The sequence below is a fragment of the Myotis daubentonii genome, chromosome 12 (genome assembly GCF_963259705.1).
Source record: "Myotis daubentonii chromosome 12, mMyoDau2.1, whole genome shotgun sequence".
Classification (NCBI taxonomy): Eukaryota; Metazoa; Chordata; class Mammalia; order Chiroptera; family Vespertilionidae; genus Myotis; species Myotis daubentonii.
In genome coordinates, this window is record NC_081851.1 from 22,045,602 (window position 1) to 22,073,464 (window position 27,863).

At 50.0% G+C, this 27,863-nt stretch overlaps 1 protein-coding gene across 10 annotated transcripts in view; it reads left to right on the forward strand.

Moving 5' to 3' along the window:
• The window catches only part of CHST10 (carbohydrate sulfotransferase 10), a 31,347-nt gene extending 11,326 nt beyond the window's left edge, over positions 1-20,021 (forward strand). For 4 of the 10 annotated variants that reach the window (XM_059659138.1, XM_059659134.1, XM_059659140.1 and 1 more), the window contains 6 exons: positions 958-1,050; positions 1,855-1,982; positions 7,329-7,420; positions 13,932-14,166; positions 16,754-16,859; positions 18,261-20,021. In XM_059659138.1, the coding sequence (XP_059515121.1) occupies positions 1,004-1,050; positions 1,855-1,982; positions 7,329-7,420; positions 13,932-14,166; positions 16,754-16,859; positions 18,261-18,798 (1,146 nt within the window). In that variant the 5' untranslated portion in view covers positions 958-1,003 and the 3' untranslated portion in view covers positions 18,799-20,021. The other 6 variants (XM_059659136.1, XM_059659137.1, XM_059659143.1 and 3 more) reach the window with 5 other exon arrangements.
• Positions 20,022-27,863: the final 7,842 nt, after the last annotated feature.

The following is a 27,863-nucleotide window of genomic DNA, read 5'->3' on the forward strand; positions in this document are numbered from 1 at the left end:
AGCAGGTGGAGAGGGAGTGGCATTCCCTTTGTTGGGTAGTGTTGCTCAATAAAATACAGGACACTGGTTAAGTTTGAAATTCAGAGAGATAGCAAATAGCTTCTTTTAGTGTAAGTATATCCCATGCACTATTTGAGATATATTGATACTAAAAAGTTTATTTGTTGTTCCTCTGAAAATCAGACTTAACTGGGTGTCTTGTGTTTTTGCTTAATCTGTTTAATTTGGTCCCCTGCTTGGGGGCCTCAGGAAGCACACTGGGCCTAATGAATGGCAGCTGAGGATGACAGAAGGTGATGCACAAGCCACCTGCGAAAGGCTGCACGTTAGGTGGTGAATTCCCCGCTGCAGGGCGTGAGGTGTAGGCTGGGTAACCACATGGTGGGGGACATCTGGGTTTCAGATGCCTGGTCCCAGTGAGAGTCTAGGACAGCTGTGGGCAAACTACGGCCCACGGGCCGTATCCGGCCCGTTTGAAATGAATAAAACTATTGAAAAAAAAGACCGTACCCTTTTATGTAATGATGTTTACTTTGAATTTATATTAGTTCACACAAACACTCCATCCATGCTTTTGTTCCGGCCCTCTGGTCCAGTTTAAGAACCCATTGTGGCCCTCGAGTCAAAAAGTTTGCCCGCCCCTGGTCTAGGACATAAACATTTTTGAGACAAGGAGGAGACTTGATCCCCTGGGTCCACCCCGAGCTCCGTCCCATCTAGTGTTTAGAAGCTCTCTGAAGCTGTTTGCCATCAACACATGCTGAGAGGACCAGTTCTCACCACTGGCGAGTGATGGATGCCCTCAGCCATCTGGCAGAAACCAGCCCAGCCAGCATGGCCCCTTTAAAGGGTTTGGTTTGGCTTGAAGAAGCGCTGTGTTAAAGGTGAAATGAAACATGCATGTTTGTCTCTCTTGCTGAGAACTGACTTGACTTCCTGGTTCTTTGTCTCCTGCAGCAGAGTGGGACTTGTGTGACCTGCATCCCTCCTGGGCAACGAAAGCATGAGAAACACCCACCCCGCAGTTTCTGCACTGGCCCTTGCAGGCAAGTGAATGGAGACAGAAGTTTTGATGTTCATTTCTCCTGTGTACAGATTCTGTGTACAGATTCTCTAAGTGTGGCTACATCTCGTCGGGAAGTCAGGGTTCTAAGCAGCCTGCTTGTGATGCCCAGTATGGCTTCTGCCCTCTTCGAAGGTCTAGCCCTGGGCAGGACTCCTCTTGCCCACCTGCTTCTAGGCCCTGGCGGGCGCTGGGTAAGAGAAACATTTTGATGCATGAAGTGCTAGGTACCTGCAAAGAGGTGCAGTGGTGGTCATCTTGAACCCGAAATCGACGCTTCAGAGGCAGGGTGAGGCAAGGCACAGGGGAGATGTCGGGGGTGTGGGAGCAGTTTTAGGTTGGCCTGACGAGGACTGCCTCGCAGAAGATGATTGTAGCCTTGGGTGTGCTCAGCTTCCTTATTCTGCATGACACTACGCACAGCCTCCTGCAGATGGCGATCCTCAGCACAGGAGACTGGAAACATTTAGATGTTAGTCTGACCCAGAAAGCAGTCAAGAGGCAAATCTGCAAAAGTAAAATTTTATCACAAGTTCCTAAGCAGAGAGAAGTGGCTCCTTCCCATCCAGGTGTTTTACCTTTGACTTAATTACCAAATCGAGACGTTATTATTAATTAAAAATAAAATGTTAAGTTAAAGACTAAGTCAAAATACCCATGGTATCAATAAAAGGTTTTTAAAAAATATTTGTACTGATGCTATTAACTGGACTCCCCTATTGTTTATCTGATCATTTGTTTAATTGATGTATTTGTAAGCAGCAGGAGCACTCCGCTTGTTTTCCAGGAAGAATCACTGAATGGCTGATGTTTGACAACATGCACCACCAGTGGCTTCTGTTGGCTGCATGCTTTTGGGTGATTTTCATGTTCATGGTGGCCAGCAAATTCATCACCTTGACCTTTAAAGACCCGGATGGTAGGTATGCTGCCTTGTGGAATGAATTTTGGCTAATCCAGACATTGCTGTGATATTGTTTCTGAGTACATGCACAAATGATCTCTGTCACGGAATCCAAGGACTTTTGTTCCAGAAGATTCCGGGGAGGTCATGGCATCCACATCCTTAACCATATAGAGGGTGTGGGGTGAAAAGGCAGGGGATGGTTCTCACCAGCTCCGCCCTTCAGGGTGGACAGAACATGCTTTCTTGGTGGGTTCCTTGGTGCCTCCTCCATGGCATCCCACAGGCTCTGAATCTGAGAATGTGTTCTGCTTGGCACCATCATGAGACAAGACTGTGGTTGATCAGCATGCCTGAGTGCCAGCTGGCGCTGTGCACTGGTGGCCACACGTTTGCAGGTCACCTTAGTGCATCAGAAAGAAGGTGATTTAAGTATGTGCATGTCAGGTTGTGTTTGAGGATTTTTAACTCCCTTGGCTTGATGTGGGCAGTCAGGTGAGGACACAGAGAGCATCAAGCCCAGCTTCAGCAGAGCCGCTTCTAGGTCTTGCTCTTGTCCTTCGCTTACCTGGGTCTTAGCCCCTAAGACTGACCTGAGCACAGCGAGGCTTTCTGAGTGACCGGTGAAGTGCTGGGCATGCACAAGGAGGTGCAGTGGTGGTCATCTTGAACCCCAAAGTGACTCCTTTCAGAGGCAGAGTGAGGCGAAACACAGGGGAGGTGTCAGGCTTGGGAGCAGTTTTCGGTTGGCCTGACGCGGTCTCCTAACGGAAGATGTTTGTGACCGTGGGTGTGTTCATCATCCTTATTTTGCACGACTCTTTGTACATCCTGCAGAGGGTGGCCCTTAGCAAAGATTAGAAAATTATCACATGAGCATTTTCCTGATTTTCGCCTGCAGGCTCTGCTATGCCTAGAGCTCCTGGGTGTGTCCCTGCAGCACTGAGGGCTGCCTGGTGCCCCCCATCTCCTGCTCCCGTCTCTGTGTCTCCCTGTCTGTTCCTGTCTGTTCAGCAACAGCAAGGTTGGAAGAGGATCTGCAGGCAGAAGAGGGTAGCCCTGAAATCAGCCCCAAGGCGGGGTTCTTAGCTCCATAGTTTCCACTAACAACAGTTGTCAGTCACCAGGCCCTTAGTGCTTGAGGCCCAACAGGCTATCCCCTCACAAGTCACCCCTCATCATCCATGGCCCTCATGAGAACCTGAGGCTTCGCAGCCTCGGGACGGTAGTCTCATCCCTGCGGGTATCCAGTGGCCAGGATCGTCACAGGGAGCTGTGGCTCGCCCTGGGCACTGGGGCCTCTCTGAGACACGGGCTCCGTCTCGGAGCCTTGTTGGACTTTGAGGCGGTGAGCTTAGCCTGGGAGTTTGGACATGGCTCCGCTGCTCCAGCGTGGTTACCGAGAATGGAGGCCCCTTGCTGAGAGGTAGGGCAGCGGTTCTCCTCCTCCTGGCATTTCAGAATCACTGGGGGCTTTGAAAACCTTTGCTGCTTGAGGCCAACCAGAGACTAAGTCATTTTGAATCTAGGAGTGGGGCCCGGTGGAGAACCCCAAGTGTGAACAGAGCTGGGAAGCTGAACGAGAATCGGAGCTGCTGAGACCATGAAACCACACATTTTACTTGTGAGTTCTTTAAAATCACCTCCTGGTAAGGAAGGCACCTACAGGGCAGGTCACGAGGTTAAAGTATTTATGGCTTATTTTGTTTAAGAAAGTAGAATAGGTAATATATTTATGAGACTTCCATAAAAAATAATTAAATTAGATGTGTGTTTCGCGTTATATTATTCTCTGGCTCCTCTAGAGAACTACACCTCATTCCTCAGTGGTAACTGATAAACGAGGTTTCATTCTGCTTTGATTTGGCAGATTTTATGCTGAATGTTTTCAGAAAAGTGTTAAAGCTTAGAGGTTTTGTAAAGGGGAGTAAAAAATTACAGAGAAAGAAGGAAAAACCTACAGAGAAGGATGAAAAGTTTTGGAATTTTATTTATTATTTTAGAAATGTTTTATTGAATCTATTGGATGCTTTGGGATTTAAGACCTGAGGAAAGATGGGTGTAGTCCCCTGTGCTGCTCACCAGGTATCTCCAGCCCTTTAAGGTGAGTGGTAATTCCTCGTGCCCTCTGGTGCCCCGTGTGGCTGTGTGATGGCTGTGGCCAGTGAACCACTCCAGGTGGGAACTTTGGAGCCAGCGCACACTTGGGCCCCCCTCAGTGAAGCATGGAGAGGGTCCTGGTGGGGACGGGCCACCAGGGAGGGTGGTGTCGGCCCCATGATGTGCACTGAACTCAGTGAGAACTCTTTGCTGTTGGGCCCACAACACGGCGCAGCCATCTTTGACTACGGAGGACTTGTCCCTAAGTGCCTGGCTAGAATCACAGAGATGGATGTCTGTTAGCTGAGTTATGAGTAAAGGCAGTGAGCTCTCACACAGGGTCTACTAGTATAGATGATTGAGCTCCTTGAAGTTAAACAACCCCCCTGAAGGCCATCAGAGAAGACTGCGGGTGGTGGTTCAGGCATCTCCTGCCCCTGAGCCCTACGTTTTAGTGGGAATGGTCACTTGCCCCCTCTGTCTCTGGGGGTAGCGGGGAGCCTTAACCCCCTGGTGGGTCTGAGAGCTGAACAGGAAACTGAAAGAGTTTTGTAAACTTGTGTCTGCAAGAGATTTTTCTCATGTGTTAGGCTTTGTTTTACTGGTGGTCACAGTATTTTCACCTTTGAACCAAAAGCCTCGTGTGAAATATTTATCATAAGGAAATAACTGGCAACACAGCAGGATCATGCTTCCATTTCCTGAAACGCAGGTAGCAAATCCTGGTACATGAAATGGGCTGCTCTTCAAAAGCTGATTGATTGATAGGTTAGTTGTTTAAAATTCACAACACATTGTCCTATTTCAATGTTATTAGAAGCTTAGATTTCCACAGAAGTCTGTTGAACTAAGTGTTGAACTAGGTAAGCATTGTAGTGCTAGTAGTAGAAGATGCTGTGGGAACAGGAAGTGACCAGACGGGAGGGGAATGTGACCTTTTTTTGAGCACCTTAGTGCTGCTCCAAAGGTGGCCAGATTGTGCAGGAGGAGGATAGACAGACGTTGGTGTCAGAGCCCGAGTGTGTCCAGCAGCTTTGCTGATGGCACTGATGCCTTGTCTAGTTCCGCACCATAAACAACACTCGTGTCCCTGTTACAGGTCCAGAACAGCTGCTGGGCACAGCTCTGGTTAGGTTGCCTTTTAACCCAAACCTATAAAATGGGGAAAAAATACTTTAGTGGGATTCATAAAGGTGCATGGCAGAGAGATTTCTACTGGAGTCAGAAAAGGAAGCTGTGGAGATGGGTTACTGTTGTCGGGGCGTTGGTAAGGAGTTCTCCCTGTGCGTTCTCCTGGCAGTGCTGGACGGGGAGGGGGACGCGAGGACTGGGCAGGTGGGGGCTGCAGGGGAGCGTGCAGTGTTGGTATTAATGACCTAAGGGGGGAGGTTTTGATTTTTTTAAAAAAGTGAACTGTCCATGCTTCGTTTTGCTGATTTTTATAATTTTATTTGCTCTATTTTTTCTAGGTATGTATTAGTGTTTGCAAAGCTTTGAAAAATAAATGTTTGATTATAGAGGTCTGAAACTTATCTTCAAATTTTGCTCCAAAGGTCTTCCAAAAATCAGCAGGCTATAAATTGATTATTCTGGACTAGCATTTTGTAAGATTTCTCTAGTCTCATCTCAGTTCCTATGGTTTTTAAAAATATATATATGTATTTTTATTGATTTCAGAGAGGAAGGGAGAGGGAGAGATAGAAACATCAATGATGAGAGAGAATCATTGATCGGCTGCCTCCCCCATACACCCTACTGGGGATTGAGCCTGCAACCCGGGCATGTGCCCCTGACCAGAATTGAACCCAGGACCTTTCAGTCCCCAGGCCAATGCTGTATCCACTGAACCAAACCGGCCAGGGCAGTTCCCATGAATTTTTAAATTAGTATGTAAGCACTAACTTGACTTCTAACCTGGCTTTTTAAATAATTAAATTTCTTTCCCTAACCGGTTTGGCTCAATGGATAGAGCTTCAGCCTGCGGACTCAAGGGTCCCAGTAGAGAGTTAGAAACATCGATGAGAGAGAAACATTGATCAGCTGCCTCCTGCACACCTCCTACTGGGAATGTGCCCGCAACTAAGGCACATGCCCTTGACCGGAATCAAACCTGGGACCCTTGAGTCCAGAGCCCAACGCTCTATCCACTGAGCCAAACCGGTTAGGGCTGATTAAACATTTATATAACTTACGAATTGATCACCCTGATAAATCTAGTAGCCCTCTGACACCATACTCAGTTACTACAATATTATTGACCATATTCCCTATATTGTACTTTATATCCTTGTGACTATTCTCTAACTACAGGGTGGACCAAAGGTAGGTTTATAGTTGTGAGTACATGAAACACAATTCTTGTATTATTGTTTATTAATTATTGTATTATTTTCCATGCCAATAGCTGTAAACCTACTTGTGCCCCACCCTGTAGCAATTCGATGTGGTTTTAATTTGCATTTACCTGATGGCTCATGATGTTGAACATCCTTTCATGTGTTTATCTACTACCTGTTTATCCTCTTTGGTGAAATGTCTGTTCATGTCTTACCCACTTTCTAATTGGATTATTTTTTACTGTTGAATTTTGAGAGTTCTCATGTATTCTAGGTATAAATCCTTTGCAGATTTTTTCTCCTGGGCTGTAGTTTGCCTTTCTGTGATCTGTGCAAAGCAAAGTTTTTATTTTGAGGAGGTTTATTTTATCAAATTTTCCAAAACTTTTCTCCTATGTTTTTTATTTTTATTTTTACAGTTTTATGTGTCTACTAGAGGCCTGGTGGATGGGGTCCGTTGGCCTGGCCTGCGCCCTCTCGCAATCCGGGACCCTTCAGGGGATGTCGGAAAGCCAGATTTGGTCCGATCCCCGCAGGCCAGGTCGAGGGACCCCACCAGCGCATGAATCCGTGCACCAGGCCTCTAGTATGCACATAAGATCTTTGGTTAATCTCTTCCTGCCCTCCCCCCTTCCTTCTGAGATTCATCAGTCTGTCCCATGTTTCCATGCCTGTACATTGAGCGTCTGCCCCCTGGTGGTAGTGCACATCATAGCTACTCGTTGAATGGTAGAACGGTTACTTAGGCTTTTATATATATAGATAGATGTTCAATTGCTCAAGTACCACTTGTTGAAAAGACATCCCCCTCTACCCAATTGCTTTTGCACCTGTCAAATACTGGTTGGGCGTGTCCATGTGGGCCCAGGTCTAGGCCTCTTTTCTGCTTCTCCATGAGAAGAGTTCTCACCTCTCTGTCTCTCAGCCTACAGCGCCAAACAGGAGTTCCTGTTCCTGACAGCCGTGCCGGATTCCGGGAAGTTACAGGGAGAGCAGCAGTTTCCTGAGGAACTGAAGGTAGGCACAGCCAGGTAGAAGGCCTTGTCCCTTCCGGCCTGCCGGCCTGGTCAGCAGAGGAGCAGGGCTGCCTCTTCCCACTCTTCCCTGTGGCGTCTCAGTCTCTTTGCGCCCTCCCTCCAGCACCAGCAGTTTGCCCCATCACTGCATGGGCACTGGCCTGCCCGCTCCCTGAGCTCATCAGCTGTTCCCACTTACCATCATGTTCTGCTGTGTAGTCACTGCTTCTGTCCCTTCTGCACCTTTCTGCTCACCTTTGAGCTTCTCTTTGGGGAGGCACAGTCACACTTATTTATGTTCCTCACAGGGCTTTGTACATCGTGGGTGCTCTGTAAATGCCCGTTGTGCTGCATTCCTGACCAGCTGATAGTGAACCTTGCCGGGGGGTGGAGGATGTTGGGCAAGGTCAGGAGAAAACCAGGGCTGTGGGAAAAGGTCTCTGACCCAGAATCAGGGAAGTTTAGAGTTAACAGGGTCTTGGACAGAGGAGCGGGTCATCAGCGCGGGAGTGGTGTGGGTGAGAGCTGCGTTTAGGAGAAAGGCTGATGATCCAGAATCACATGGACGTTCTGACCTAAGTCTGTCTTCTCAGGCTCCTTTCACACATAAATTCCTAGCCATGCCTCAGTGAGGGACGCCCTCTCACTTGCTGACCCCCATTCTGGGTCTGAAAGGTTTAGGTTGCAATTAAGCTGGAAGGAATGAAATGGGTAGTACAAGCTCTAAAGATGTGTATCAGCTCAGAATTAAACAGAGGAGGGACCGTTTCTGCCTGTGATTTACAGTGTAAGGATGAGGAATTAGAACCCAGAGTCTAAAAAGCCAGCACCTGCTCAGAGTGACTTTCTGTTGGAGTTAACTGTTCACAAGAGTGGATGCAGTAAGGATCTGGTCTGCAGACCTCTTGTCAGGTGGGCCTGCGATGTTGCTCTCAGTTTGGGGTAGACCAGGGCAAGGAAGGTGTGGGTGGACAAGAAGCAAACCCATAAGAAGTAGGAGGGTGGCTTTCATAGAAAGAGTTAAGGAAATTGATGTTTAGTGACTGGGATGAGTAAGGACCCAAAGGGAGGGTAAGACTGTTCTCTGGGGAGGAACAGAGGTCGCTTTGCAGAGGACAGAGGGGGCACTCTCTCTCCCTTCCTCAGTGTCTTCGCCCTGGGAAGCAGAGGTGGGAATCCCCAAGACATTCTTCCCTCCTCCAGGGAAACGCAAGAAACTTGATCAAACACAGGAGAGAGCAAGAGTTTCTTGAAAGAGGTGATGTGAGCCAGGGAGTTGGTTGTAGTCGATTCCTGAAGGAAGAGCAGGGAGCCAGGTGGTGGGGTGAAACCTGTATTGTCCCGAAATTTCCAGTGTCCTTGTTCTCCAGGGCTCTGTCCTCCCATTTTGTTACTGACCCAGTTGTTTGGGAAGGACAGTGTGTTACAACTGCCCCATAAATGGATTGCTTGGGGAGCCTACGGCATTTTAACAAATACGATAAGGGCATTTTGGTCCACTTAATTGTTAATTTAGAGGAGCCCTCTGCTTTGAAATCTTGGGAGGAAGTTCTTTGCAACTTTAAGGGAATAAGTAGATGCAGCAGCAGAATAAGTAGACGAGCTGCAGAACAGGGCCACACCTCGAAGTGGCCAAAGGAGTGGGCCTGGAGAAAAAGGCTCCCTGGTCAGCAGTGCCTTCCCCCACCTTCTGCCCCCAACATGCACATATGCACACACATGCAGTGCCGCGTGTGTTCTTGTGTTACAGATAGTCTAAATGCTGAAGCCGTGCCAAGGGGTATGTGCCGTACTTTGGAACTTGAACTTTTTTCTCTGTTTTGGCTTTTTTCATCAGCTTCTTGTAAGGAAAATCAGATGAACCCGTCATGCATCCGCTCCCCTTGCCATGTATGACTCACCCCCGTGATTCACTGGGCGGGGGAAGGCCTTGACGAGGGCATCAGGAAGTGGCTGGGAAGAGTGGTTGTCACTGTAGGAAAAGGGAGGGAGGCAGGGAGGGAGGGAAGAAGAGAAGGGGCCTGTGGATGGGGAGGAAGGGACAGGCCAGCCCTGCGAAGAAACCCAGGGTGCTTGGTGGAGGCTGTGGAAGGTGGAGCTGAAGGAAGAGGGAAGAATGCTGTGCTGTCTTTGCCCAGCTGCCTTCGGATAGAATTAATCTACAGAGGACTTGGGAGAGTTTTCTAGAACTTCTCAGAAGTCTCTATAGGTGCCCACACCCCCTCGCCAATATTTGCTGCTGTTGTTGCATTTGTGAGCATTTAATAAATTTCCCTCCATGTGGCTTCGAGCTCCAAGACCCAGGCCCTGCCAACACCCTTTATCTTCTCAGCTCTTTGCTGAAGAACTTGGCCTTCACAGTGGTGCCTGCTTTGGGGGCTTTCCTTCCCCAGAACTTGGTCGTAGCCCGATCGCACCACGTCAGTGATGGGAGCAACTCGTCTTGTGTTTGGCATCACTTACCTGGGCCTGCTCCCTGACCAAGGCCCACAGTTACCGAGGCTGACAGTTGGGCAGAAGCTCAGGTTCCCTGTGAAGGGGCCATGCCTCACACCAACTTCCCCAAATGAGTGGCATTTGTCCAAGTTGATGCTGTGATGATGTGAGCCACCAGCAGGACCTTGGCCTTCCAGGTGCCTCCCGTGCTGCCGATGCGGCTGTGGCCATGGCTCACGCGGCCCTGATGTTTCCGGAGCTTCCTCCGTCTGGATGGCATGCCGGTGGCCTCGATGCTGTAGCCAATATTTTTAAATCAAGTTTTTTACTAAAAAGTAATACATACTTGTGTATTTTAAAGAAATACCCAAAATTGAAAGGAAAAAGCTCAACTTTTGTATATTTCCTTTTTAAAACCCATTTAGGTGTTATGCATATATGTATGGCCTGTGACTCCGTTTCCCCAGGATAAGCACACAGTCATGTTTCTCTGTAACGTGGATTGAGGAGAAGGGCGGGGTTTGGAAGTTTAGCCGCTGTGGGTGAATGCTGGAGCACCTCCTAGCTTAACATGACCTTTCCCTGTCTCAGATTCCTGAGCTGAAGATAAAGGCAGAAAGGCTCACTGTATTCCAGGCAAATCGGTGAAGAGACCCACTCTGACACTTCCTGGCCAAGTGTTGAAAGTGCTAGAATCAAGAGGAGAAAATGCTATAAGCCACCCAGGGATTAAAATGGGTGGTTAGCCATGGCCAGGTGGATCAGTGGTTAGAGGATCCCCTGAGCACTGAAAGGTCATGGATTTGATTTCAGGCCAAGGGCATGTACCTAGGTTGTGGGTTCCATCCCTAGTTGGAGCATGTACAGGAGGCAACAATCTCTCTCTCTCTCTCTCTCTCTCTCTCTCTCTCTCTCTCTCTCTCTTTCTCTCTCTCTCAAAATCAATAGAAACATATCCTCAGGTGAGGATTAAACAATAAATAAATAATAGTTGACTTCTTCCCTGGCCTGGTAGCCCAGTTGGTTAGAGCATGGTCCCGGTATGCCAAGGTTGTGGGTTCAATCTCCCATCAGGGCACACACAAGAAGCAACCAATGAATGCATCAATAAGTGGAACAACAAATCGATGTTTCTCTCTCTCTCTCACTCTCTCTCAAAAATCAATAATAATAATAAAATATTTTTTAAATGGGGTGCATACAAAGAAATGACAGTCAGATGGGGGTGGGGGTGGGATCCCTGCAGTGAGGCCTCAGCTCGGGAATTGGGCGGCAGAGCCATGACTCTGTTTTTGTGGGGTTGTTTTGTTTCAGAGAGGGAGAGAGAGAGAGAAGCATCAGTGATGAGAGCAAATCATTGATTCATTGATCGGCTGCCTCCTGTACGCTCCACACTGGGGATCGAGCCCACAACCCAGGCATGTGCCCCTGACTGGAATTGAACCTGGGACCCTTCACTCTCAGGCTGACCCTCTATCCACTGAGCCAAACCGGCTAGAGCCGTGACTCTGTTTCCATTCAGGGTCTGCTCTGTGTGGGGGCAGCAGCGGGCCTGTCTCAGGCACGCACAGCTAGGAGCTATGCCTCCTATGTACTATGTTTTTGAGGGGAAAAGCTATTGAAAGACCTTTTCCAGATAACAGAGATGGTCAGAACCAACACTCAAAAGTGGTGACATCGCAGAGCAAAGAAGTGCTGCCCTTCCCTAGTGTGGCTGGATGTTGAGTGTTTCCTTCCACGACTCCCGTGGAGTAGGGTTCGGTATCTGAAAGAGGAGCCGCATAACAAATGAGAGAAAAAGACACAAGATAATTTTGCAATATTGGGGGACCAGGCGGCAAGTCCTGAAGGACTTCCTCCTCGTGCTCAGGCCTCACCAAGCTTTTATTGATCTGGGATGCACCCATAGCATAGCCCTAGGCAGGTGACCCCCTGCAACAGGTAGACTAGCCCATCAGCAAGGATTTACATAATAATAAATGGGGGAGTAGTTTCAGCTACCACTGTGTGGACAAACAGAGGTGGCGCCTAGCTCCGAGCTTTGGGAGGGCTTCAAAGGCACCCAGCCTTGGGCGGGGGGGGGGGGTTCTCTGTCTATGCTTATCAGATAGTGAAGGCAATAAACAGTTTCCCACAGCTGGACCCCAAGCTCAGAAACCCAACAGGAGGCTGTGCTCCTGCTGTCCCTGTGGCCTCGGGCTCCTGGAGTCTGTCAGCACACCCGCCCCTGCTTGGTCTCGGGCCCACTTTCCTGGTTGGTAGGGGTTTCTGGCATCAGAGCCTTCGTCCCACAGTCACGGATTTTCTCATCTGGTTGATAACTCCTTAGAGAACAAGCGAGTGCTGGCGTGCTCCCTCCAGCCTGTGCTCATAGTGCTGAATGCCTGTGGGACCACCAAGCAAAACCCTCCTTCACCTGCATCACAGGAAACACCATTGTGTGCTCATTGTTGCCAGAGCAGGTCTGCCGCAGGCCGGCTTCTAGTGTGTGGGTTCTTGACTTTGTGTAGGAAAGGTTTTGCAACTTGAGTCCAGATGGGTTTGAATGAACGTTTATTAAAGCTGGGGACAGTGAAACAGAGGAAGGAATTGGGTAAAGAAACAAGGTAGGGCTCTGCTTTGGCTCTTTAGAAATGTTAAAGGAGCGAGGTAGCCTGGGCGGGCTGCTGTAGCTCACGAAGTCAGAGAGAAAGGGGCTTTGGAGACAGGGTCAGGGTGAGCCGAGTGGAGTGGTCGCTGCCCACTGCTCCGCTGGTTGTCTCATGGGGATCCTTAGAAAGAAAAAGTTCATGCCTGGGAAGGGGCAGGGGCGAGCTCCAGAGCCAGCCCACATTGTCTTTCCTGAGGGCTTTTTATCCTTTTTTTCCTGCAGGCCAGACTCTTCATCAGCTTCCCAGGTGCATTTTTAATGTGCTGATGCATCAAAATGACTGCATAGGGGGGCTTGGGGTTATTCTTTGGGCTGTTTTACTGTTATCTTGGGTCCGTTGGGCATGAATGGGGGTTTTGTTATTTGTTCCTTGGGTCGAGCTGGCACAGATGGCCTTGATTGGGTCTTTGTTCTCTGTTTTCCCAGGCCAGGGGGGTTTCAGATGTCTGTTCTCTGGTTAGGGAGGAGGGTATAGACCACGTGCTCTCAAGTGTCCTTTGTTGGGGAAGGTAAGGTCTTTCGACTCACACGCTGGCTGCAAGCTGCCCAAACTGTTTGGCCTTGTTTCATTTTCTTGTCCCGGTTTCCCCATTCCACTTACCCGGGGATTTTCCTAGCTTCCTACTCTCCTGCTACACTTATCACTGAGGAAATGGAGTCATGGCTGCTGCGTTTTCAAAACATACTAAATGACCTAAGGTGTTTTTTATTTTTTTATTTTTATTTTTTTTTATATATTTTATTGATTTTTTACAGAGAGGAAGGGAGAGGGATAGAGAGTTAGAAACATCGATGAGAGAGAAACATCGATCAGCTGCCTCCTGCACACTCCCCACTGGGGATGTGCTGGAAAGCAAGGTACATGCCCTTGACCGGAATCGAACCCGGGTCCCTTGAGTCTGCAGGCCGATGCTCTATCCACTGAGCCAAACCGGTTAGGGCAAAGGTGTTTTTTAAATTAATAAACCAGACTATCTCCCAAATAGTCACCATGTAGACAGCTGGTCCTTCTATACAGGCCATACAGGCACACGTAGAATCACAGGGAGGGAAAGGCTATAGAGAATAGGGGGGAGAGGGAGGGGGGAGAGGGAACTGGCCTTCCCTGAAGCCCTGAATGAAAAGTGTCCTGCAGTTTCCAGAAAATTAAGGGTCATAATTTCATCAGCAAAGTGACTGGTAGACACCTCACCCACCACCCCTCATTTTGTCCAAGCTGAGGACGAGGAACAAGAGGGTTCGCTTCTCTCTGAACATGGACCTGAGTCCCAGGCCCCTGGAGGTGAATCCGGCCCACAAGGCCCTGCTTATGTCGGATGCAGCTTCTCTGTGTGCCCAGCTGGAGGTCAGAGCGCAGGGCTCCCCGGCGGCAGCCTGTCTTCTGCTCAGGAGGCCCTCGGGCCCTTTTGCCTCCCTGTCCCTGCAGCCAACTGGGAAGATGCTCGCAGATGGCCAGCTTGCTCAGCCCTTGGTCTATATGGAGCGCCTGGAGCTCATCCGAAACGTCTGCAGGGACGCGGCCCTGCAGAACCTCTCACACACGGCCGTGTCCAAGTTTGTCCTGGACCGAATATTTGTCTGTGACAAGCACAAGATCCTCTTCTGCCAGACTCCCAAAGTGGGCAACACGCAGTGGAAGAAAGTGCTGATCGTGTTAAACGGTGCGTGCCGGCCCGCGGTGTGTCCTCCCTCGGTGACTTTGGGGTTTGCCCGGGGAGGGCCACTGTGACCTGGGGGTCGGGGGAGGCAGACAAGCGGGCAGGGAGGAGCCACAGGAAGGGAAATCTCCTAAGAGGAGCTGGTAACCTGCCAGATAGTTCTCCGTTGTGTTTTTCCTGTGAGTGTGGTACTTTAAAAGTTAGTGGGGTTCATGAGGACACTGGTTGTTCTCAAAGGGCCACCCCTAAGGCCACGAGCTCCTCACTTTCCACAGCAGAGCCCCCATCTCAGGCAGCCTGCTCACCTGGTGGGTCCCATTCCTTCTCTTCAGATTCACAGGATCGATTCTTACTAGACACTGGCTCTGTCCTTGTAATCCAAGGCCCCACGCTCACTGAGTGCCAGGAAGCCGCCCCCAACACTGCCCTTCCTGTAGTGAGAAGGGCGCCTACCCCAGGCCCTGGGAGGGGACCCTCTACCCACAGACAAAGGATTCAGTGCCACGGGGTAGAAAGAAATGTCCTCATCTTACACCAAGCATCATATTCAGAGGATTTAACTGACTTGCCTCAGGAAATCTGATGTTTTCTTGGGAACAAATGAGATCACTGGCAAGTGACCTCATACCCTAGTTTTTTATTATTCACTGCTCTTCCAGACACCATGTTTATTAGTTTAAACTCTACGTACTCTGAACTGACAAGATACTTAATGGGTTCTGTGTCTTAAATTCAGCTGTAAAAGAAGCACGGCTCTAGCTCAGAGCCAGGTGACCCTGGATGAAGAATGCGACCTGGGAGGCCTGTGGGCGGTGGCCCTGGCCTCTGTCCCCTGTCCGACTGCTGCTCTGCCCTCAGTCAGGGGTCAGAGTTTGTTGTCATTGGCCTTTTCCCAGGTTGGCTGGGGGAGAAGAGAGACACTCGCCTCGTTTTCTGGTATATAATGTATATGCTTGAGTAATCTGACTGCATGTTGGATTTTTGATGTTGTAGAATGAGGTTACAAATCGAATTGGAAACAATGAATACACGATTCTTACAAATCTGCCACCACTGTATGAAGCATCAGTCAAGGGCAGGTCCAAAACAGGAGCAGGTTGCCAGGGCGCATGTAGGCGCACCCAAGAGGCACTGCGACCCTCCCAGACCACTGCTGTGAAGGAGACATGGCAGGGGAGCCAGCCACAATCCTCTTGCTGGTGGAGGTTCTTGCCTTCAATTGTAAAAATTCAGTTTGTAAAAAAAACACAGCATCTGCGAAGCGTGATAAAGCAAAACACAATAAAACAAGGTATGCCTGCAATAGAAAAGCGGGTGGTCCTTGTGGCTGCCTTCTGCCGGCCCTACATGCACCTGGATGGGGACAGATACCTGAGCGGGCCCATGTGCAAATCCACAGGTTGGTTCATTTGACAGTCTTGCCCATTTAGAGCCATCCACAGCAGGTAGCGTAGAGGTCTAGACTGGCACTTACACATTTGGGGGAAGAATAAATAAAATAGGCTATGGCAGCCGTGGGCAAACTACGGCCCGTGGGCTGGATCCGGCCCGTTTGAAATGAATAAAACTATTGAAAAAAAAAGACCGTACCCTTTTATGTAATGATGTTTACTTTGAATTTATATTAGTTCACACAAACACTCCATCCATGCTTTTGTTCCGGCCCTCCGGTCCAGTTTAAGAACCCATTGTGGCCCTTGAGTCAAAAAGTTTGCCCACCCCTGGGCTATGGCCACTGCTTAGATGGCCCAACAGAGACCCCCCACCCCCCCCCACCACCAGACTCCACGCGTAACAAGGCAGGAGTAACACAAAGATGGATGTAAAAGTTTGCAGAGGCTTGGCTAAAAGCTCGGGTAATGACACTTTATTTCCATTTGTCTAAGTTGGGAAAAGAATGAAAAACCTGCCCAACCCGCCAACCCAAGATGCCCCTCCCCAGGTTACATGCATCAGCCTGCCTCCGAGCACTGTGCTCTTGACCCTGCCATTTTCTCCCCAGTCACTCCGTCTCATCCTCGACGCTTGCTTCAAATATATCTATCCCACGACGTTAGCTGGATTGTTCCGGCACCAAACATCTCTGCCCCTTGCCACATCTCTGGGATGCCCTGAGGTTGCCTAGGAACCCACCTGAGGCCCAGGGATGCGGTCCTGGGAACACCTTGCCTGTCGGGAGTGACGGGCCTGTGAGTGCTGTGGGTGTGAGCAGGTGGTTCTCATGAGCCCGGTTTCACAGGAGAGTGAGTGTGGGAGGCCTTAGGCATTCTGTTTGCATGCAGCGATGTGTCTGTGGTCAGATTTCGCCCATTCCAGCGCGCTACCAGGGCTAGGTATCATCCTTCCTTCCACCCCTTACTCGCTCCCTCGCCCTCCTCCTCCTAACTCCTCTTGTTTCCTCCTGTTGGCTTACAGGTGACCAGAGCTTGTCTGCACTCTCATTTGGCCACGTCTCACCCGTCGTAGTTGGAATTCGATATCACCATGGATGTTGGGGATGACTTGCGGGGAACATGGGCCTAAGAGACGGGCATCTTCTTTAAAGGTAGCACTGAGGGGCCACACAACTTCTCCCTTGTTTACTTCCTAGGTGCCTTTCCTTCCATCGAAGACATCCCCGAGAACGTGGTTCATGACCATGAAAAGAACGGCCTCCCTCGCCTCTCTGCCTTCAGCGATGCAGAAATTCAGAAGCGGTAGGAGCAGGTTCCTGCAGGGAGGGGCTTTTCCTTACGTCCCAGGCTGGGCTCTGTGCTTGCCCTGTGTCCCACACTGCGCCAAGGACTCCAGTGGGCTGTTGGTTAGCGTGGGGCAGAGGCAGCTTCGCCCATGCCCAGAGTTCAGTGCATTTAAACTCGGAAATCTTGATGGGAATTTCAGAATGGCTCTCCACCCTCACCTTCATGCAGTCCATGGGAATGAAGGAAGGTCATTTTCCCAATAGAAGTGAGGGGTCATTTTTGCTCTGTGTTGGTTGTGTTTAGTTTTATGGCCTCCATACTGGATATGATTGTTTCTTCATAAGAAAGGGATTTAGGTTGCAGGGAAACCCCACCTAGTTTTCCTTTTCCCCCAAGGCCCCGAGCCTGCTTCCCCGCCACTGCCCTGGGAGTGGTGGTGTGGACTGGACCTAGCACAGCCAGCAGACAGACCCACCATCACAGCAGGGAGGGTACTGGCGCTAAAACTTAGCTATAGATTGAAAAGTTCTCTTTACTAGCTATGAAATGACCCCGCCAGAGCCAAGTTCAACAGGAATAAGAATGTCAGGACCCACCTGAACCTGGCCCTGCCTCGCTCTCAGCACCTTCTCTTCCTTCCAGCCCTGGTTCCGGAGGCTTTCCAACGTGTCCAAACCCTTCAGAACACAGCTGTTCAGTGCCAGAGCCGAGCTGGGTCAGGGCTGCCCTGTTACCATCCTGGGCTTTTGTCAGGAAATGGTTAGGGCCTGCAAAGCACTGAGCAGTTTCTGGCACGGAGTAAGCCGCTGCAGTGGCAGCAGTGGCCTCGCTGTCGTCATGGTCGCCTTGGGGCCACCACTGCCACTCCCGCAGGTCTCCCGGGCCAGCTCTCCTCCCGCTGGGGCCTGAGCCTCACTCCATCTTCTACCACCACTGCTCTTATTTTTCCTGCCCCTGGCAATTTTGAATTGAGCCTTTTAAGATATAAAGTAACTTTCCTGGCCTCCGTTGTTCCTAACTCACTCAAAGTTTCTGTCCTTAGGATTTTCTGCCCAGGAACAAAACTTTTAAATGTCCTTTTAAAATTTTGAAACTCTCAAGTAAAACAAAACATAGGTTAAGTAGATGTTTTCACAGTGGCCCCCGAGGGTGAGTGCTGAGGCCCTGGACAGTTAGTCTCGGAGCTTCCATTTCCTCACCTATAAAATGGGTGCTAGCGAGCAGGTTTGCCCTCAGTGGTGTTGAGTGGATTAAGCGAGATGTGTGTGATGCGCTCATCTCAGAGCTCACCCGGGGGAGGGTTCAGGACATGGCGGCTGCAGCTGCTCCAGCTGTTTCTACACTCTTCCCACTCTCACAGCCGTCACCACCAGTAGCATCGGCTTCACCTCTTGTTTATCTACATTTTTCCCTTAGCTTGAAAACCTACTTCAAGTTTTTTATTGTAAGAGATCCCTTTGAAAGACTGATATCTGCTTTTAAGGACAAGTTCGTCCACAATCCCCGCTTTGAACCCTGGTACAGGCACGAGATTGCCCCCGGCATCATCAGGAAGTACAGGCGGAACCGGACGGAGACCCGGGGCATCCAGTTTGAGGATTTTGTGCGCTACCTGGGCGACCCAAACCACAGATGGCTGGACCTCCAGTTTGGGGACCACATCATTCACTGGGTGACGTACGTCGAGCTGTGCGCGCCCTGTGAGATATCGTACAGTGTGATTGGTCACCACGAGACCCTGGAGGACGACGCCCCATACATCTTAAAAGAGGCGGGCATAGACCACCTGGTGTCATACCCCACCATCCCTCCGGGCATCACCGTGTACAACAGAACCAAGGTGGAGCACTACTTCCTGGGCGTCAGCAAGCGGGACATCCGGCGCCTGTATGCCCGTTTTGAAGGGGACTTTAAGCTCTTTGGGTATCAGAAGCCAGATTTTTTGCTAAACTAACGCGTAGATCTGTGAACTCAGATACCTCTGTTAGACCAGAGGCTAAGCAAGTGGAGATCTGAGCACAGAACGGACACTTCCTCCATCCCACCCCTCAAGACTCCTGCGGGCACCCACGGGCCATGTGCACCTCGGCCGGTGAAGCTGCACCCAACGGTTCTGGCTTAGTGTGGACATCAGGTGCATTGAGGGCCTTCGCCCCCACGCCTACCAATGCCATGAGGCCTTTGGTCCCCAGGAGGGTAAAAAGACTAAACATTTGCAGTCTGACAGACCAGGAGGAGCAGTTACACGGCATGGGCGTCATTTCCCTCGGCTGTCAAGGAGGGGAAGGGCCTGCCTGTCACCGGGGGGCGGCAGGAAGGGCACCTCGCGCTTTCAGGAGACCTGAGGAGCTGATGGTGTGCAGAACTGGCAGGAGCTAATGCAAGACCAAGTCTGCATAATAAAATGACAGCGCTGGCTCTCAACTTGGCACTGCTGTAATCACAGAGGTAAACCATTCTTTCCATGACTGTCTCCTTCCTGTGGGATTCGGGGTGACCCTAGGACACTTTTTGGCAGTCCGTCCTTTCAGAATACATGCCTGAGCACCCCTAGTCCATATTTCCGATCCTCTGTCTGCCAGGTGGTTTTCTCATTGAGCCCAAGAGCTACGTATTCAGAAAAAGGGGAGTGGAGTGTTCTTCCCACCTGAGAAGCGAACGTCTTTGGGAAAAGGAAGAGCTGGTGGGTTCTGGAGCTCAGGCTGCTGTGGATGTGGGCGTGCCCATCCTGCTGGTTGTCCCTCTCTTGTCTTTGTTCCACCTGGATGGGCAGCGGGGCTTCCCTTTCCATCTCCCCAGGCCCTCCCTGGGGCTGAAGGCCAGCAGGGCAGCGTGGCAGTCCGTGCAGTTTACATGGTCCAGTTTCATCTCAGCCAATTGCTCCCCTGGACCTGTTTTGTTAGTGCCGTCATCCCGGGCTGTAAGTTGGACAATGAGGTTCACCAGCAATAAAATCCTGGGCTGAGGCAGCCTCCAGGAATGCATCTCCCAGGCACCGAGGAGCGAGCTGTGGCCACCATGCCAGGTGCCTGCTGACACCGAGGACTGTTTCCCTGTGAGAAGTCCCACGTGCCATGAGCCCAGCTTTTCTCCAGGCAGCTTCCCCCTTCCCTTTCTCAAAGGGGTCGCCTGAGTCTGTGAATGTGAAAGTAATAAATAAAAACTGTCCAAACGCGACACGTGCTGCACTTTGAGGGGGCTCTCTGTGGCCCCACACGGTCCCTGCGGCCTGGCCCCAGCGAGGGGCCTGCAAGACTGCTCTAGTGGCTGCTGGTGGCAGGACCACAGAAGGAGAGGCCCAAGTGTGACAGGCCCTAGTGCTGACCAAGGGGCGTCAGTGTGGTGGCCTGTCATCAGCTGACAAGCAGGGGATGTCACATGAGCTTTTTCTGTAAAGTCTTGTGAAAATCATTTCACACCTGATCAGCCAATTGATTACCTCTTTCCTATTTGCAGTGTAACAGTGTGAAAAATACATTTGAGTCTAAGGCCTTAAAGTTACAACTAATTTTTAAAAAACACCTTTCTTGTCAGAAATAAAGGTCAGAAAGCTGCGTCCCCATGTGTCCCCAATCCTCTGGCTTTTAGATTTAGGTCACTTTTCTTTGGCATTTCAGTCATTTTCCTAACAGATTTTGCCCAACAGATAGGGTTGGCCACCAGAACATCTGGACATTTCACAGGATGTCCCAAACGTCCATTCTTCACCACCACCCCTGTGCGCTGTAGCTCCTGACTCCACACAGCGCCCCACTGCAGTCACCTCCACCAGAGTCATTCGCTTCCTTCCCTCTCCAAAGCCCACTTCCTCTTCCCCGCCCCCCCCTCGCCTCCCCCCCCCCCCCCCCCGGACCTCAGGACCTCAGGAGGAGGTGTCCGTTCTCCTGTCACCCAGACCCTTTCCCCCTCACTGCTGCCCAGAGGGAGCTTTGAGGATGCAGCCTGGAGCCAACACTCAACACTGCTGGTCCTTCCTGGAAACGAACACCGCCTGTGCTGGGTCCTCCCTCACCTGGCAGGTGTCGCCTGGGCAGCTGTCTCAGCCTGTGCCCATGCTGCTCCAGGAGCCCTGTGTCCTCAGCCCTGGGCCTTTGCAGCTGACCCTGGACCTGCCAAGGGGTAGGCTGGAGGGTCCTGACAGGGAGGGGCACTAAGGTGGGTGTGGGGCTGGGGTGCCCCCAAGGCGCAGTGCTCACAGCTCATTGCCTTCCCAGGTAAGGGGATGGGCAGCAACAGCAGGAGCCGGTGGCTGGTGGGAAATGTCAGGGTGAGAACCCAGTGGATGGAGTGTCATCCTGTACACCAAAAGGTTGCAGCTTTGATTTCTGGTCGGGGCGCATGTGGGAGGCGGCTGATCGATGTTTCTCTCATCCTCATTTTAGGCTTTCTTTGTGTCCAATGGCCTGAAGTCTCAGAGTGTAATAATAAAAATTTTACTCAATATTTGTGTACATTGTGCTCCAGTCTCATAGCAAGACTGAGGGAGAAAATCTAGGTGCTGCCTTTATTGCGTTTCATTCAGGCCCCTGGGGCAATGACCACAGGGACGTGCCCATCAGCACATTTGCAATGAGGATGTAGGCCCTGTTCACATAGGATTCACATCGTGTGCAGACAAAACACTGGTCTCCACACCCTCTGCTGCACCCGCCTCCTGATGGTGTGGCACCAGCAGCATTGGGGGTTACTATTAGCCCCTGGTGCTACAATAACAGCACTTCTGACATTACTGGCCTGGGGATTGGTTATTTCCTTTAATTTGCAATCTAAATTGGACCATAACTTTTATAAAATATTAACTACTTTGACTGTGGTAACAGCTGAAATGTAGAGCATTAGAAGTTGTTATTCTTCGTGAAGGAAAAAGTGTGAACAATTTGAAAACCAACAGCTTTTCCTGCACTCGTCACCCTGATACCTGCTGAGACTCCAGAGAGCAGGGCCTTCTCATTTCTGCCGGAGCCGGAGCTGCTGGAGCCTTGAGCACTTAGGAACGTTAAACGGTAATTGTGACACATTGCGGAATGCTGAGTGTGGATTGGGGTTAAGAGTGAGAAACTGCAGGAGGCTGCAGTCTTAGGGAGGTTGCTACTCTTTCATGGGTTTTATCCCTGGAGCCCCACCAGATTCTTGTGATGAAGAGAAAAATAACCATTTTGAATCTGTCCAGATAAAGACACCACAACAAAAGAAAACTGTATTTTAATGACCTTGAAAATTACAGATGTGAAAATCCTCAACAAAATGTTACCAAACTGATTTCAACAGAACATTAACAGGGTCATACACCATGACAAGTGGGAATTATTTCTGGGGTGCAAGGAAGGGTCAACATATGCAAAACAATCAATGTAATACACCACATAAATAGAATAAAGGCCAAAAATTCCTCGGTCATATCAATAGATAAAGAAAAAGCTCCGAGAATCTATGGCACAACATCATGCCTGTAGTTAAGAAATAATGTGTTGTGCACTTAAAAATATGTTAAGAGGGGAGATCTCATGTTAAGTGTTGTTAGCACAAACAGAAAAACCCATAAATAATGGGACACAAGGAACTCAGAGGTGATGGAAATATTTAATACCTTGGTTGTGATGATAGCAACGTAAGTGTATGTTGATATCACCACAAACTCCTAAATTGTATACATTAATTATGTGCATTTTTGTATAATAGTTATACCTCCATAAATCTGGGGGGAAAGAACATAATGCTCAGAAACTAGGATACCACTTGTACCTTGGTCTTGGTTCTAATGTCATTCTCCAATAAAAGGAACAAAAGCTTCTCAAAGAAATGGTTGAACCTAAGACAGAAGGTAATTTCCTATATAATAAAAGGCTAATATGCAAATAGACCGAACAGTGGAAAAACCAGTCGCTATGATGTGCGCTGACCACCAGGGGGTACGTGCGGAACATGGCAGGCATCGGCCACGGCAGGATGGTGGAGCAGGTGAGCAGGGGCACCAGACCAAGGTGGGGCGCTGGTTTCTGTCATTGGGGTGAGCCTCTAGTGGTTACTGAAAATTCTTTGCTCCCGTGCGCCGCAGTCCCGCCTAGCACTCGCATCTGTTGCCTGCGCCAGCCTTGCTTGCACCCACTGCCAGCACCTGGCGCTGGTCTCAATCGCTCAGCACCATCAGTGGGTGCGAGCAGCAGCTGCTGGCCCAGATAGCCCCTGAGGGCTTCTACACCTCCCCCTGCTCCTAAGGGGCAATTGGGGCAGCAGCCGCTGCTTGAACCAGCTGCTGGCACCGGCCCCAACTATTCCATGCCGTCAGTGGGTAGGAGCAGGACTGCTGGCATACAGGACCGGGGGCCACAGTGAATGGGGCCGGGTGGGGGCATGGAGGATGGGCCAAGACTCGACCCTGTGCCCACCGCAGCCTCGCAGCCCACAGTTCCTTTCAAGATGCTCAAATTCGGGCATAGGTAAACACCGGAGATTGCTGCTTAGCACAACCACTTCAAGAATACAACTAAAAGATGGAACGGACATCATCCAGAACCACAGGAAGACTGGCTGAGTGGAAATTCTACAACTAGAAGGAAAGAGAAAAGCATACCGAGACTCAGAGGAGCTGCGGTGCGGAAGTAAAGTACAGAGGTACGGAGGTGCACACAGAGAGGGCTGGTGGCTGAGAACACGGTTGTCTTTCTCAATCGGTAGGGAGTCTCAAGCTCTGAGCTCCAGTTCCGGGTGAGTCTCTGGGGACCCAGACTCATACGGGAGAAACTGGACTGTCTGGCATCAGTCGGAACTCGAGGGCAGCTTTCTCTCGGAGGTGCTTGCAGCGATTGCCAGGACACTGAGAAACGGGGCCTCTGAGGGCAGCCATAGCTGCTTGCTCCGCCCTGTTGATACCCTGGGACCCCCGCCCTGCCCAAGCTGTGCACCGGCTTTTGCATATGAAAGGCCTGGCCCTTTGCAATCTGAAAATTACCTAACAAACTTTCAGCTGGCCCAAGGCCCCATGGCAACTTGCATTGCTTCACAGCTAAGCTCCTGCAGGGTAGCCTCAGGCAAAGGCTAGATTAGCACCTCCTTTGAGATCCAGGAGCCAGTTTACCCAGTGGTCAGAGTGGGACCATCCAGATTGCAGCTCCTCGGATCCATAAAGGACACACTCAGGGGGCAGACTCAGTGAGCACCAAAGCCCCACTGAAGCAAGTCTTGCCCTGGAGGGGTGTTTCCAGCACAGAAGTTCTCCCACTGCAGACACAGCTGATACTCACAGCCAATTGGCCTGGAGGTCAATTCCTCCCAGTGATACCTACAACAATCAAGGCTTAACTACAACAAGACTGTGCACAAAGCCCACAAGGGGGTGCACCAAGAGTGTCCACCTCAGGTAATTGGGGAGGCTGAGCCACTGGGCCCTACAGGACACCTAGCACAGAAAGCCACTCTGTCAACACAGGGAAGAATAAAAAATGCAGAGACAAAGAAACAGGACACAAATGACAGAAATAGAGAAAAGCAAACTACTGGATATAGAGTTCAAAACCACACTTTTAAGGTTTTTCAAGAACTTTCTAGAAACCGCCGATAAATTTAGTAAGACCCTCAAAAAGTCTGGTGAGACCACCGATAAATGTGAGACCCTCAAGAAATCTAGTGAGACCCTTGAGGTTATGAAAAAGGACCAACTAGATATTAAGCATACACTGACTGAAATAAAGGATATTATGCAGAGTTCCAACAGCAGACTAGAGGATCACAAGAATCAAGTCAAAGATTTGAAATATGAAAAAGCAAAGAACACCCAACCGGAAAAGCAAAATGAAAAAAGAATCCAAAAATACGAAGATAGTGTAAGGAGCCTCTGGGACAGCTTCAAGTGTACCAACATCCGAATTATAGGGGTGCCAGAAGAAGAGAGAGAGCAAGATATTGAAAACCTATTTGAAGAAATAATGACAGAAAACTTCCCCTACCTGGTGAAAGAAATAGATTGACAAGTCCAGGAAGCACAGAGAACCCCAAACAAAAGGAATCCAAAGAAGACCACACCAAGACACATCATAATTAAAATGCCAAGAGCAAAAGACAAAGAGAGAATCTTAAAAGCAGCAAGAGAAAGACAGTCAGTTACCTACAAGGGAATACCCATACGACTGTCAGCTGATTTCTCAACAGAAACTTTGCAGGCCAGAAGGGAGTGGCAAGAAATATTCAAAGTGTTGAATGCCAAGAACCTACAACCAAGATTACTTTATCCAGCAAAGCTATCATTCAGAATTGAAGGTCAGATAAAGAGCTTCACAGATAAGAAAAAGCTAAAGGAGTTCATCACCACCAAACCAGTATTATATGAAATGCTGAAAGGTATCCTTTAAGAAGAGGAAGAAGAAGAAGAAAAAGGTAAAGATACAAATTATGAACAACAAATACACATCTATCAACAAGTGAATCCAAAAATCAAGTGAATAAATAATCTGATGAACAGAATAAACTGGTGATTATAATAGAATCAGGGGCATAGAAAGGGAGTGGACTGACTATTCTTGTGGGGGAAAGGGGTGTCGGGTATGCGGGAAGAGACTGGACAAAAATCGTGCACCTATGGATGAGGACAGTGGCGGGGGCGGGGGGGTGAGGGCGGAGGGTGGGGTGGGAACTGGGTGGAGGGGAGCTATGGGGGGAGAAAGGAGGAACAACTGTAAGAATCTGAACAATAAAGATTTAATTTAAAAAAAAGATGCTCAAATTCGTGCACTGGGCCTCTGGTAAAAACCAAAAGTACTAAGCAGAAAGAGTAGAAACTGTCAATTCTAGCAGTCCCACTTCCTAGAGTTCACTAGTGTTAACATTTTATACACTTCCAAACTGTATTTCATCATTTTATCAGTTTATACTTGTTTAATTACCAGAAAAAATTAAATTTCAGAAGTTATTTTTAAAATGTGTGGTATAGTGAGCCTTTTTCCATATCAGCGTATATACACAAACATATATCTATATACACGAGTAGATATCATCTACACATATTTTAAATCAAGAACTTTATTTGTTCCAGAGTATTTAATTTAATGGATTATAGTCTACACAAATAGCTAGGTATTTTTGGAAATTATCATTATTTGCTATTATAAATATATAGTTGGGGTGTATTCCTCTTAGTTATTTGAGGTAATTGCCTAGAACTCTTAGAACAAAGAAAGAGAAGGCTTCCAGTGCAGACAGCAACTGGCTCCATAATGGCTTCAGGTACTGCCTCAGGCCAGGCCAGGCCTCTGCGAGGCCAGGCTCTGGCCCCTGAGCAGGCCCTTCCTCTGGCTCTGGAGCTCTGGGCGTGGACCTGGAGAGGAGAAAGAGACAGATTGACTCACACACCTGGCTTTCCTGTGACTTCCCACAGACAGAAAAGATGACACCGCCTTTCAGGGAACTCCAGCCCATGAGCCTGCCCTCCCAGAGTATCTTCCCAGGTTATCAGTCCCCCTCACCTTCTTGAGTTGCCTCAGTGGGCTCAAGATGCTGCAGTTCCAACCATAGATTTTGGGCGTGGCCCACCAGGTGTGAGGCAGGGGAGTTGATGGGTACCAAGGCTTGCTCTACCTCAAACCAGGCAAAAGGAAGGGGCTGCCCCAAACCCTGGACCTGGTCCAGCCAGGTCCCCACCATCGCAGCAAAGGCCCTGGGGAGAGGCAGGTGGGCAGCAGAGTCTGAGTCCTGGTCTTTCCTTCCACTGTGCCCTCCCATGGCACACTTGTTTGGGACTGAGCCTCTGCGCAGGCCCCCCTTGCCCACCCAGGGGACAGCCCCATGCCACCCCCGGTCCCCATGTGGCTGCCCTGATTGTAGCAGGTATGGGATCTAGCAGGTTCAACACGGAGTCTGTGTGAGACTCTTTTTCCCACGGGCAGCTCCCCTGAAGGTCCAGTGCAGTGCCCACCCCCACCCTCCAGGCCCTGGGCATCTGGGCTGAGGACTGAGACAGACTTGTGAGCAGCCTGCTCACCACAATCCTCTTCTGAGCCTGGCCACGGTGGTCAGGGGAGATGGATATGGAGAGGGGCAGGCAGAGCGGGGTGGGTCTGTGGCGGGGAGGGGACTCTGAGGGACAACTCAGGCCAGCGTCCCCTCTGGGTCTACAAGGCCCGGGACCCCACCCACTGTTCTCTTTGACTCCTGTCCTCCTGGAATAGAAGACTCCAGAGCTCAGGCCTTTCTTGGAAATCAGATGATGTATACGATTAGGATTCTGCCAGGCACTCCCCCTCTCACAGTCCCCACTCTGCTGACACAGGGGGCCCTCCTGGACCCAGAGACCACTCACTTTATGACTTGGTCCTGCGGTGTGTCACCCCGGTCATTGTAAGCAGCTGTGCCTCCAGATGGAAAAATCACTCTGATCGCATCAGCCCTGATGGATGGTGGACACGACCTGCGAATGATGGACAGCGTGACTGCTGGACCCATTGCCCAGAACTGAGGCCCAGGGATTGTGTCTGCTTCATTCCTTGAGTCAGGCTAAGTGTCTCCAAAAGTGCGTGCACATTGTCGAGTAAAGAAACTCCAACCAGAAGCATGCCATACATCTGAGTGGGCCTGGGCCCCTGCTCTCCCCAGAAATCCCCAGTGTGGTCCACCAAGGACCAGGACCGGCTAGGTGAAATCTCACACTGCTTAACAGGTTGCTTTGCATGTGCTTTTCCAACCTCCGATGCCACAGGCCGCTGATGGGTGTGTCAGAGTTCTTTCCATGGGACAGAGTGAAAGAATTGCCACCAACAACCGCCGCACATCCAGCTACACTGTCTGCAGAGCCAGTGAGCAGGTGAGACCTGCCATGGCTTGTCCCCACAGCAGTGCTATGAGGTTTCCCCCCCAGCAGCCCACTTTTCAGAGGAGCATCCTGAGACTCGGGAAGATGTGGTGACGTTTTCATGCCTCACAGCTAGCAGTGGGCAGAGTCACGAGTGTGTGCTCACCTAGTTAGAAGCTCGTCCAGGAAGCGTTGGGCTCTGGAGAAGGCCAGCGTGGAGACGTGGGGGACGATTCCCGCCG